The sequence below is a fragment of the Triticum dicoccoides genome, chromosome 3B (assembly GCF_002162155.2).
Source record: "Triticum dicoccoides isolate Atlit2015 ecotype Zavitan chromosome 3B, WEW_v2.0, whole genome shotgun sequence".
NCBI classification, from domain to species: Eukaryota; Viridiplantae; Streptophyta; class Magnoliopsida; order Poales; family Poaceae; genus Triticum; species Triticum dicoccoides.
Genome location: NC_041385.1, coordinates 671,801,898 through 671,815,831, shown reverse-complemented (window position 1 = coordinate 671,815,831; position 13,934 = coordinate 671,801,898). Strand labels below are relative to the sequence as shown.

General features: G+C 46.2%; 1 protein-coding gene across 1 annotated transcript; it reads right to left on the bottom strand.

Moving 5' to 3' along the window:
- Nucleotides 1–247: 247 nt before the first annotated feature.
- Nucleotides 248–4,132, bottom strand: LOC119281796. Its single transcript, XM_037562226.1, has 8 exons — nucleotides 3,930–4,132; nucleotides 2,542–2,736; nucleotides 2,272–2,428; nucleotides 1,939–2,155; nucleotides 1,353–1,492; nucleotides 1,158–1,220; nucleotides 989–1,066; nucleotides 248–355 (listed from the first exon to the last, which is right to left on the bottom strand). Exons 1-8 carry the CDS (start codon nucleotides 4,001–4,003, stop codon nucleotides 326–328), a joined length of 954 nt encoding a protein of 317 aa, XP_037418123.1. The 5' UTR covers nucleotides 4,004–4,132; the 3' UTR covers nucleotides 248–325.
- Between the last annotated feature and the right edge of the window lie 9,802 nt (nucleotides 4,133–13,934).

Below are 13,934 nucleotides of genomic sequence, written 5' to 3'. Positions count from 1 at the left end.
GGGTGGACGAAGAGAAAGGGGGCTCGCACCGCCCCAGTCGCCTCCTCGAGAGACGGTGCTAGGATGGAGTCAGGAGGGGAGGGCCCCCGTTTGCAACTGGATGTTTCTAGGGTTCGTGCCGCTGTTTTCTCGTCAGAGACGTGGGATTGGGTTGTTAACCCGTCTTCCAGCCTTCTTCACACATGACAGTACACAAACATCATAATAGCTAAAGTGTTTAACTTGGTAACAAGTTCACAAACAACAATTACTCGCAAGCTCCACTGAGTTCAAATTACTGACATAAATGAAAACATGTGATAATAAGCAGGGACATCTCCACTCTTCAGTCTTTACATGTCGTTTCTTCATCCTCCTACAAGATGGCAGCAATGATAGAACTAGTAAAGAACACAAAATTTGAATATTTAAATGACTTTACAGCGATGTCACATATTCAACACTTTCACACACGGGCAGTGCCTCCACAAGACATCAGACATAGAGAACCGGAGAAGACTGACATACTAACATTTTAAAGGCTTGGCTGATGGCGAAAAATATAGTCACATTATACTCCCTCATTCCAAATTAGTTGACGCATATTTAGTACTCCCTCCGTCTCAAAATAAGTGTCTCAACAACTAATTTGAAATGGAGGGAGTGGTAGTGGACCGTGATGTTCTATTCCAGTTCTATTACAGACCAACTAGGGTTCTTGATTGCACAGTGGTTCACGTTCCGAAAACACAGCAGCAACACTACTTTTCTCAGCACGGTCAACGAGTATATGGAGTCATCTAAACAAAAACATGCAACGGCACCACTAATCTTGTACATGGCACAACTAAACAGAGCAAAGAAAAACAAATAGCAGGCCAGTTTCAAACACCAAACAGATTTGGCTAAGAGCTAATAAATTTTAGGAGATACAAACACCAGCGAACCGCACAAAAACTTTACAAACATATACAACTACTAACAAATTGAAGGAGATTGGGACTCGAACCTGGATTTTGGAATGTAAGGCTAAGAGCTCAGCACGTTTCTTGCGGAGTTTCTCCATAAATTCCACATCGTCAAGGTACTTCAGAAGATAAACACACAAGAAATAATTAGTCAACTGGTCAATCAATTTCCCACAAAATGGTTCTTTACCACACAATTTATGGCATTACATCAAAGGACTCTCTTATCCTTTCCTCCTCTTCTCTCAGTTCTTCTTCTTCATCGTCGTCTTCCTGCACCCGAGGAAAAAACAAAACACAATTAACACTGGCGCAGCAAAACAAATATGCAACTGCAAAAAGATGGACCACAGGTAAGTAACACTGAAGATACTAAAACGCTAGCTATTATATATATTACCATACCTTGTTTTGGGCGTCGCGGCACACCTCATCGTTACATGCATCATAACCAAGGGAGAGATCAGTGTGGCCGCAATCAAAATGAGTAGGGGGGTGCTTCAGATGAATACTTCCATTGTTCGTACAACCATGGCAGTGAACGTCTAAAGGAAGACATGAGTGAGATTTGTCATTTAAGTGCAAGATAGCCAGCCTGGCTCAGATACACGAGAATAGCTGAATAAGTGGCCAAAAAAAATGCATGATTGCAGCAGCACATACAACTGGCTGTGCGTGAACCAGTTAGATTGCGATATTACAAACATAAAGCTATGTATGGTAGAAGATGGCACAATGGGCAAACAGTCAATAGTAACAGCTCCACAATAAACCACAAACGCATTCGCAATTATATCTATCAGCTAATTTCAAACAGTATTCCAAAACTGCTTAATTAAGATAAGAGTGTATACTACCCTTGCCGTCAGGGTTAACCCCGTGGAAAGTGTTGAGAAAATATCCTGCCGCGATGTTCCGACCTATATCTAACAGCTAATTTCAAACAATATCCCAAAAATGCTTAATTTAAGATAAGAGTGTACACTACTACCCTTGCTGTTAGGGTCAATTCTGCAGAAACTGCTGAGAAAATATCCTGGCATATCGCTCTGATGACGTGTGACTTCAGCGAAGAATAGATTGACACTGCCCGCATCATCATCAGCTCCTTTAGTTTTCATAGTGATATTGAGATGGTAGTACCATGCATTGGGACCTTCAGAGATTAATTGCCAATGCACAATATCTTTGAGTTCATACTCGAAATCCTAGAACGAGCATGGATTGGATCAGTAACGTTGCATGCACAAAGCATTAGCAATAAAATAGGGCAATCCTGATAGTGGGACAGAGTGAGGGCGAGCGGGATGGAGAGAGAAGGAACCTCATCGTCGTGCTTCTTGTCCAGTAAAGCTTTAACCAGTCTGTGCACATTCTTAATTTCCCTCTCAGCTATTTTCGAACTTGTGGCGACCTTCCTCGTACCATCTGACCACTCAAGAGATTCACGTATAAGACGCTCCTTATTTGTTTCCTTGGACCTAATTTTAGATCAGACAGAGCATACGATTAGTAGATGTTACGTTCTTCAGAGAAGGCAAGAGATTATTATTCTTTTGAGAGAGAAAAAGAAAGAGAGAGCTCAGCACATTACGTGTCAGTGCTACTGCCACGAGCATAGGTATGGAGAGCACTTGCAATTGCATCAAAGCTCTGGAACGGCCGACCTGGCAGCTCTGGATATGAGTGATAGACTCCTGAACGATCCACTCTGACGTAGATTGGTGTAGGCAAACGGAAATGCCTCCAGGCCATAACATGGTCGGTGTTCCAATAAGGATCGGGAACCCTGCAGTGGGAAGGCTCGGTCGATGAGTAGAAGAACGATTGTATGTTATATGTCAGAGCATCTACAGGCGCCTCAAAGCCGCCTCATGCTCTATCCGGTCGCGAAATTTTGACCTAGACAGACGTCTTAAATGGGCCTCAAACGCCCAGACTGACCGGCACCCCTCATATCTCACCTAAATATGAGGTCGACATGAGGTGCCCGGGCACGCCCGTCACGTCGGACCCGACAGCCCGACCCGCCGTAAATTGTACCAAATCCACCAAACCGTTCCTTGTCCTCGCCCGCCCTCCAACCTTCCGCGCCCGAGCCCTCGCCGTCCGCCACCTCCCCACCGATCCTCACCACCAGCCCCGACCCGTCGTCGTAGATGTCATCCAGCCCGACCTCGACCGCCGCGACGGAGACGCAGTTTGCCTCATCTGTCGCGTCCCTTCCTCGGCTCCGTCTTGCAAGGCGGACAACGTAGCTCGAAAGATACGGCGGCGCCGGCAGCGAGAGAGGGAGGTTCAGACATGGTCGAGCAGTTGTCTCCCCCGTCGCGTCCGGCACCCCGCACCCTTTCCATCCGAGCGTCGACGCGGATTACGCCGTCCGACGCCGTTGAGACAGAGGAGGATTCGACGGCCGGCTGGGCTATTCCGGACAGTTTTCCGCCGCGCATAAGCCAACAGTGGACGTATGTGACTCGCCGCGGCTCGTTCGGGCGCGGATGAGCACGAGCGCCGGCGGCACGCCGGCTGCGCTCGACATGTTCGATGGAATGACCGAACAAGACTCGGTACATTTTCTTTGCTCCTGCCCGATCAAATTTGTGCATAGACCACTAGTTCATTTCGCACATGATGAATGCTTGCAAACCATGATTACGTAGGAGGTGTTCATGTCGAACATGAACAATGACAATGAAGATCCAACCGGAATGAAGTATTAATTGGAAGGCACCATCGCATTTGAAGTAGGGACAACATCCGATCTCAATCCGAACAAGAAGTAGAAGAAGACCAAGACGGCGATGGTAGGACATCCGGCATTCTCAAGATATGTGGACTATCATGGCGTGATGTGACCTGGAACTTTGCCGCGAGAAATCGGACTGAAATTTAGGTACGAATCACCGTCCACAGACAAACCAAATCGATTTCGACAAATCACAAACAGGAAATAATTAAGGACCAAGAGCAAGATCTTACGTGGAAGGTGGCGTCCGCCCTTTTGGCTCAACGGATCTGATCTTTACCGGCGGGGGTGGTGTGAGGTGCCCCATCCTCTCTTTTCGCTGCTGCCTGTCCTCAACAGATCCGAACCTTACCGGCAGGGAGGGATTGCATGGGGAGGCGCACTTCGCTGAGGTTGCCGTCGATTGCCAATAGTTCGCTGAGGCTGGCGGCCAGGAGGAAAACGAAGATTAGAGAACTCCGATGCGCTGGCCCAATTCGTTCACACGTGTCTGTTTTGGTCAGACTTATTTTCAAAATTGTTCGTGTATTATTTTAAAAGTATTAATATATTTCAATATTCTTTTTGAATTATGAAAATGTTTGAAAATTTTAAATATATTTATAATACAATTTAAAATATTGTCTAATTATACAATCATTTTGATAAGGACGCGACTAACGTCCAGCCAGTCGGATTTTAAGCATCAGATCCGGACGGTAGATCCTAGCGTAACTAAATCACTTGTCTAACAAGCACATGTGCATGCAGTCCGCGTCCAGAGCATGCAGCCAGCTCATGCAGCATCTTGCCATCCCATGCAAACCGTTGGTTAAATGTGCCTTATGAAAACAAGATGATGTCATCAAAAGATTCTCTTTATTCCGAAACTTCAAAATACTTTCTAGCTTAAATAGTTGGTCAGATTGAAAAACTGCTTTGACATAAGAAAACCGTTACAACGAGACCTTCGAAACTAGATCCCATGTTGGTATATTCCGATGACTTTTTTTTCAGGGCAAAAGTTATCAGGCCCAGGCCAAGTAAGTTATCACGTCTATGGTACATAAATTATCGTCTTGTTTATATAAAAATTATCGGGGGTATAAAAATGGTCAACCAACCTTCTCCCCACGTGCAAATGAAATAGAGGACATAATAGCTGACGTCATCCTAGATTCCTCATATTTCAAAACTCCAAAATGTTTTGCAGCTCAAACCATTCGTCCGATTTAAAATATATTTCACATGAAAGTTTTGTCGCAACTAGACCTTCGAAACTAGATCCCATGTTGATATGTTCGGACAATTTTTTTTTCGGCTCAAAAGTTACCACTTCTGGCCTAAGTAAGTTATCATGCATGTGCTACATATGTTATCATGTTGTTTACAGAGATATTACCGGGGCATAAACCTGGTTTCTCTAACCTTCTTATCAAGTCAGGTTAAAATCACCGCAAGTTATCACATATACGATGTGTATAGTATTAAACCACGAAAGTTATCGGGGATATGTTTTTAAACAACTCCCTCGCCACAGTTATCCTGACCAAGGAACATAAAGTTACCATATATGCCATGTGTGAGTTACCATGCTGTTCACACAAAAGTTACCAAGAGATATTTCATCAACCCCTCCCCCTCCCCATGTCAAAGTTATTAGGATCAAGGCACATAGGTTATCAGGTCTGCGATGTGTGAGTTACCATGCTATTCACAGAAAAGTTACCAGGGGATATTTCATCAGCCACCCCAGCCCACAGACCCCCCACGCCCCCCTCCCGCGTGCACACGCGCCAAAGTTATCGGCACCGGGGTACATAAGTTATCAGGTTAGCGACAACCATGCTATTTCATCAACCCCTCCCCCTCCATATGCCAAAGTTATCCGAACCGACGCACATAAGTTATCAGCTCTGCGATGTGTGAGTTACCATGTTATTCACAGAAATGTTACCAGGGGTATATTTCATCAAGTCAGTATGTCAGTTATCATTGTGCATATATTATCGTGTGTTCTACACAGAAGTTATCATGGGTGTATAATCAACAATTTTAACCATGTGCAATAAATAGTTACCGCAGCTCAAACCGCCTGTTCGTTTTAAAATCAATTTTTCACAAACAAAAAATCCATCCCGGCGAGAGCTTCGAAACTAGATCTCATGTTAGCATGTTTGACGACTTTTTTTCTGGGTCAAAAGTTATCATACATGAGCTAAGTAAGTTATCAACTCTATTATTCGTATATTACCATGTTATTTACACAGATATCACCGGAGTATATTTTCAACAACTTTTTTTACGGGTCAAAGTTACCGTGATGTTTGTACATAAGTTATCACGTCCAGGATCCTATATTAACATGTTATTTACATAGATGTTACCAGAGTATATTATTAGTAACTTTTCCGCGGATCAATGTTATCAAGGTGTTTCTACCTAAGTTATCATGTCCGGGCGTATATTATCACGCTATTTACACAGAAGTTATCGGTGCTATGTTTTCAACTATTTTTTATCCACGGTCGAATTTACCATGTGTTTGTACCTAAGTTATCAAGTCTGGGAACCTATATTATCATCATATTTGCACAAATGACAGTGCTAACGCCCGATCGTTCTGTTTCTAATCAACATAACCGAACGACGCGGTTCCCACTATTTCATTCCATCATAGCACGAGTGAACTTAGTTTAAATGATTTAAGTATGCATGCATAAAGATGAGACGAAATAGCTGACATCAGCCATGATTCAATGGGTTAAAAAACTTTCTCTCCGAGTTAAAACTTAGTGCAACTCCAACGGGGCGACCCATTTCGTCCGCGGGCGTCGTTTGGGTCGGCGCGGACACAAAAGTCGGCCCAACGCGCCGACCCAAACGGATGCGCACCCGCTTTTCGTCCACAGGCGACCCATTTCCTGTCCATTTTTGAGCCGGATTTGCATCGGCGCCGACACGAGACGGACGCGCACGCGCTCGCCTTCTCCTCCCCGGGCTCGCTGGTTGGTGGCACATTAGCCTCTCCCCATCCAACAGCAAACCCTCGCCCACCTCCTTCGTCGTCGTCGCCGCCGCCCATTTTTTCCGGTGACTCTGCCAGCTGCCGGCGCCACATCAGATTTTTTATCTACGTGAAAGGCTTAGCACTTGTACGAGGTGGAGTATTGGGAGGGGCCTAAACCAAATTGCTCTTGCATCGACATTAGTGAGATCAGCTGGCGGTAATAAATGTGCATGTTTAGCCCATTGCCTAACTCCCCTCCCCGCATACAACATTTCTCTCCTTCTCCATTCAATGAGCTTGTCTCTATAAAAATGGTATCTGCCTATAGTACTAGTACATGCGAACAGTGTACCTACTAGCTAGCTAGTACTAGCCATGCATGCTGCCAGCTGCTGCTGCATGTTATGCCGCTGCTCCTCTTTTTCATTACACACTGGTAACGTGTAGCATCGGTAGATGTATTCACATGGAGAGAGAGGGGGATGGATAAGGACAGCACGTAGAAGCGGGCAGGCAGACAGCGACATGGTGGGGTAGGACCGCCGCCCGATCGGGATCCAACGTCGCGTGATTTCGTTCGGATCTGTTGTAAACGGACAGTCGGCAGGAAAATAGCTTTTGCCTTTTGATAATTATATGCACATTTCTATAGTTCAATATTCTTATATCTAAAAATATTCATAATTTATAATTTAAATTGGTCCGGCCATTGAGTGCCACGAAAAGGATTTTCATCCTAGTTACCCAAACCAACCACTTAAGGCGGGTACTCCCTCCGTTTTTTTAGTTTGCATACAAGATTTGGTCAAAGTCAAGCTTTGTAAAATTTGACTAGCTTTGCAGAAAAAGATATCAACATCCACATTAATGAAATCAATAATATTAGATGCATGTTGAAATTAATTTTCATAACATATAACTTTAGTATTGGAGATGTTAATATATTTTTCTATAAAGTTAGTCAAACTTTACAAAGTTTGACTTTGACCAAATCCTATATGCGGACTAAAAATAAACGGAGGGAGTATATCAAACAACAAAGACAACACCTTCATCAAGGCAACAACGCAAGTTCCTCGCACCAGGAATGAAGTGGTGTTCCAAATCTTGAAGATGGATATTTTGAATGTCGTCCCAGCCAGTACTCCAGCATAGTTGCTCTAGTAGATGGGTAGGATAGTTCCAACACATAGTGCTCATTGATCCCTACGGCCCTCTGCTGAGGAGGCCGCTTAAGATGTTGTTTTGGTTTTCTTCTCTGGCATTACACTTCTTTGCGCCTTCTTTTTCTATGGTAAGGAATATAATTTGGGGTGGAGGAAGAAACGCATGCACCTCTTCTCTTGGTCAAAATGTCCGTCGCTAGCCAGCCAAAAGCCTGGTCGGCTCCTCAAGCCGATCAAGTACACCATTTGCGGCCAGGTGACGAAGTACTAGTTTCGACTAGTGTTAACCACCCAAGATGGGCATTCTACAAGGGCGCGTTTGGTTTCCCACAAAATCGCAACCAGGCCCAGTTGGGCCACGAAATGTGCGTTTGTTGCGAATGCAGTGGGCTGGCTCGCATGCGCACGAAGCTTAAAGCAGCTCTCAGTCTGGCTCGCTAGAAACTGCCGAATCGGCAGTTTCTAGCGAGTCAGGCTGAGCACGGCGCAACCTCGCACGCGGGGGGCAGGGCAAAAGCGAGCAGGGATGTCGTGAGTGTTGGAAATATGCCCTAGAGGCAATAATAAATTAGTTATTATTATTATATTTCCTTGTTCATGATAATCGTTTATTATCCATGCTATAATTGTATTGATAGAAAACTCAGATACATGTGTGGGTACATAGACAACACCATGTCCCTAGTAAGCCTCTAGTTGACTAGCTCATTGAACAATAGATGGTTACGGTTTCCTGACCATGCACATTGGATGTCGTTGATAACGGGATCACATCATTAGGAGAATGACGTGATGGACAAGACCCAATCCTAAGCCTAGCACAAAGATCGTGTAGTTCGTATGCTAAAGCTTTTGTAATGTCAAGTATCATTTCCTTAGACCTTGAGTTGTGCAACTCCCGGATACCGTAGGAATGCTTTGGGTGTACCAAACGTCACAACGTAACTGGGTGGCTATAAAGGTACACTACGGGTATCTCTGAAAGTGTCTGTTGGGTTGGCACGAATTGAGACTGGGATTTGTCACTCCGTGTGACGGAGAGGTATCTCTGGGCCCACTCGGTAGGACATCATCATAATGTGCACAATGTGACCCAGGGGTTGATCACGGGATGATGTGTTACGGAACGAGTAAAGAGACTTGCCGGTAACGAGATTGAACAAGGTATCGGGATACCGACGATCGAATCTCGGGCAAGTACTATACCGCTAGACAAAGGGAATTGAATACGGGATTGATTGAATCCTAGACATCGTGGTTCATCCGATGAGATCATCGTGGAACATGTGGGAGCCAACATGGGTATCCAGATCCCGCTGTTGGTTATTGGCCGGAAAGTTATCTCGGTCATGTCTACGTGTCTCCCGAACCCGTAGGGTCTACACACTTAAGGTTCGATGACGCTAGGGTTATAGGGAATAAATGTATGTGGTTACCGAATGTTGTTCGGAGTCCCGGATGAGATCCCGGACGTCACGAGGAGTTCTGGAATGGTCCGGAGGTAAAGATTTAGATATGGAACGTTGTTGTTCGGGTTCCGGGAAAAGTTCGGGTTTTTTCGGTATTGTACCGGGAAGCTTCCAAAAGGTTCCGGAGGATTCCGGAGGGGTCCGGAGGTCCGGAAAATGTTCCACCACGTCCAATACGGCAGCATGGGCTGTAAGGGGGCGCCCTAGCCTTAATGGGCCAGGGGCACCAGCCCCCCCAAGGCCCATGCGCATGAGAGAGGGAAACCCTAAGGAAGAGGGCCTCCACTTGACTTGGGAGGCACTCCTCCCCCCTTGGCCGCCGCCCCCTCCTCAGATTGGATCTGAGGGGGCCGGCCCCCTCTCCCTTGCCCTATATATATGTGGGGGGTGGGAGGGCAGCCGCACCCAAGTTCTGGCGCAGCCCTCCCCCTCTCCCAAGTCCTCCTCCTCTCCCGCGGTGCTTGGCGAAGCCCTGCATGATTGCCACGCTCCTCCACCACCACAACGCCGTCGTGCTGCTGCTGGACGGAGTCTTCCCCAACCTCTCCCTCTCTCCTTGCTGGATCAAGGCATGGGAGACGTCACCGGGCTGCACGTGTGTTGAACGCGGAGGTGCCGTCCGTTCGGCACTAGGATCTTCGGTGATTTGGATCACGACGAGTACGACTCCATCAACCCCGTTCACTTGAACGCTTTTGCTTAGCGATCTACAAGGGTATGTAGATGCACTCCCCTTTCCATCGTTGCTAGATTACTCCATAGATTGATCTTGGTGATGCGTAGAAAATTTTGAATTTCTGCTACGTTCCCAACAGTGGTATCAAAGCTAGGTCTATGCGTATTTTCTATGCACGAGTAGAACACAAACTTGTTGTCGGCGTGGATGTTGTCAATTTTCTTGCCACTACTAGTCTTATCTTGCTTCGACGACATCGTGGGATGAAGCGGCCTGGACCGACTTTACACGTATGCTTACATGAGACAGGTTCCACCGACTGACATGCACTAGTTGCATAAGGTGGCTAGCGGGTGTCTGTCTCTCCCACTTTAGTTGGAGTGGATTCAATGAAAAGGGTCCTTATGAAGGGTAAATAGCAATTGACATATCACGTTGCGGTTTTTGCATAGGTAAGAAACGTTCTTTCTAGAAACCCATAGCAGCCACGTAAAACATGCAAACAACAATTAGAGGACGTCTAACTTGTTTTTGCAGGGTATGCTATGTGATGTGATATGGCCAAAAGAATGTGATGAATGATATGTGATGTATGAGATTGATCATGTTCTTGTAATAGGAATCACGACTTGCATGTCGATGAGTATGACAACCGGCAGGAGCCATAGGAGTTGTCTTAATTTATTGTATGACATGCATGTCATTGAACAACGCCATCTAATTACTTTACTTTATTGCTAAACGTTAGCCATAGTAGTAGAAGTAATAGTTGGCGAGACAACTTCATGGAGACACGATGATGGAGATCATGATGATGGAGATCATGGTGTCATGCCGGTGACGATGATGATCATGGAGCCCCGAAGATGGAGATCAAAAGGAGCAAAATGATATTGGCCATATCATGTCACTTTTTGACTGCATGTGATGTTTATCATGTTTATGCATCTTATTTGCTTAGAACGACGATAGTAAATAAGATGATCCCTCGCAATAATTTCAAGAAAGTGTTCTCCCTAATTGTGCACCATTGCAAAAGTTTGTTGTTTCGAAGCACCACGTGATGATCGGGTGTGATAGATCCTAACGTTTGAATACAACGGGTGTAAGCCAGATATACACACGCAATACACTTAGGTTGACTTGATGAGCCTAGCATGTACAGACATGGCCTCAGAACATGGAAGACCGAAAGGTCGAGCATGAGTCGTATAGAAGATACGATCAACATAAAGATGTTCACCGATGTTGACTAGTCCGTCTCACATGATGATCAGACACGGCCTAGTTGACTCGGATCATGTAATCACTTAGATGACTAGAGGGATGTCTATCTGAGTGGGAGTTCATAAGATGAACTTAATTATCCTGAGCATAGTCAAAAGATCTTTGCAAATTATGGCGTAGCTCACGCTTTAGTTCTACTGTTTTAGATATGTTCCTAGAGAAAATTTAGTTGAAAGTTGATAGTATCAATTATGCAGACTGGGTCCATAAACTGAGGATTGTCCTCATTGCTTCGTAGAAGGCTTATGTCATTAATGCACCGCTCAGTGTGCTGAACCTCGAACATCGTCTATGGATGTTGCGAACATCTGACACACATGTTTTGATAACTACGTGATAGTTCAATGATGTTAAAGGTTTAGAGTTGAGGCACCGAAGACGATTTCAAAACGTCGCGAAACATATGAGATGTTTCAAGGGCTGAAATTGGGATTTCAGGCTCGTGCCCACGTCAAGAGGTATAAGACCTCCGACGATTTTCTTAGCCTGCAAACTAAGGGAGAAAAGCTCAATCGTTGAGCTTGTGCTCAGATTGTTTGAGTACAACAATCACTTGAATCGAGTGGGAGCTGATCTTCCAGATGAGATAGTGATGTTTCTCCAAAGTCATTGCCACCAAGCTGCTAGAGCTTCGTCATGAACTATAACATATCAGGGATAGATATGATGATCCTTGTGTTGGAAATATGCCCTAGAGGCAATAATAAATTAGTTATTATTATTGTATTTCCTTGTTCATGATAATCGTTTATTATCCATGCTATAATTGTATTGATAGGAAACTCAGATACATGTGTGGGTACATAGACAACACCATGTCCCTAGTAAGCCTCTAGTTGACTAGCTCGTTCATCAATAGATGGTTACAGTTTCCTGACCATGGACATTGGATGTCGTTGATAACGGGATCACATCACTAGGAGAATGATGTGATGGACAAGACCCAATCCTAAGCCTATTACAAAGATCGTGTAGTTCGTATGCTAAAGCTTTTCTAATGTCAAGTATCTTTTCCTTAGACCTTGAGATTGTGCAACTCCCGGATACCGTAGGAATGCTTTGGGTGTACCAAACGTCACAACGTAACTGGGTGGCTATAAAGGTACACTACGGGTATCTCCGAAAGTGTCTGTTGGGTTGGCACGAATCGAGACTGGGATTTGTCACTCCGTGTGACGAAGAGGTATCTCTGGGCCCACTCGGTAGGACGCCCTTATAATACATCTCGGGCGTGCAATACTCCTTGCCCGGCAGTGGCGGGTCCGTCACAAGCTTCTCAGCGTCCATCTTGCCCCACTGCACTTTTGCACGGGTAAGGGCCCGACGGGCACCCCCAATGCAGGCGGAGTGCTTGATGACTTGAATCCATGGATAGGCGTCCACCAGCCGCCGCACCAGACCGAAGTAGCTCCCAGGCATCGCTTCCTTAGGCCACAACCGAACTATGAGGCCCTTCATGGCCTGTTCGTCCACCTTGTGGAGCTCGACCAGCTGCTTCAGCTGGTCGCTAAGGGGCACCGGATGTCCGGCCTCAGCATACTGAGACCAGAATACCTTCTCCGTCGAGCTTCCTTCCTTGCCCCGGTAGAATGCGGCAGCATCGGACACACTGCGGGGCAGATCTGCGAAAACTCCTGGAGAGCTCCGGAGTCGGGTAAGTAACAAGTAATTCACTTTCACGTGCTTGCTTAGCATGAAGAAGGCCTTACCCGCCGCTATCTTCTTTATCGCCTCAATTTCCTGGAGGGCTTTTTGGGCTTCGTCCTTGGCGGCTTTGGCACTCTCAAGAGCCGAGGTGAGCTCGGACTCTCGAGTCTTCGAATCACGCTCCAAACCCTCGTGTTTTTCCACGAGAGCCTGGAGCTCTTGCCGCACCTGCGCCACCCGCGCCTCTTGCTTATCTCGCTCGGTGCGCTCCAAGGCCGCACTGCTTTCGGCCTTAGACACCGCCTTCGTCAGGGTCGCCACCTCGTTCGTGGCCCCTGCAATACCCACGTTATTCTTGTCATTTTTTGCAACCAAATCCTTTTCTATAAGGTACTACTTTTGTAAGGTATTACTTACCTTCCTTGTCCTCGAGCTGCTTCTTGGCAAGGCCGAGCTCGTTCTCGGACCGCTCGAGGCTCTGCTTCAATGCATCGACCTCCGCAGTTAGTGCGGCAGAGGTCAGCAGCGCAGCCTGCATTCCCATATTGACATATTTATGTTAGACTCCTGCGTATATCTTTTTAGATCCTCAGCTAGGCTTTTCTTTGCGAACGCCAAACTGAGCATCAGGGGCTACTGTCTATGCAGTAACATTTTTATATGTTTTGAATACATACCTCAAAGCCTGTTAATAGGCTTGTACAGGCTTCTGTCAGCTCGCTCTTGGCGGACAGAACTTTCTGGATCACCGCACTCATGACAGTGCGGTGCTCCTTGTTGATGGAGGCGCCGTTAAGTGCCTCCAGCAAATTATCCAGCGCCTCCGGTTGGACGGAGGCCACCGGCGTCGCAGTCTCGCCCTTCTCACGAAGGGGCCGCCCGCCGGACTTCGGAACCACTGTAGGTTCCGGTACAGAGTCCGGCATAGTGACGGACTTGGAACCCTCAGGGGTTCCGCCCTCTTTTCGCCCAAAGTCCGGAAGGTCGCCTTGCGGCGCCTCTAG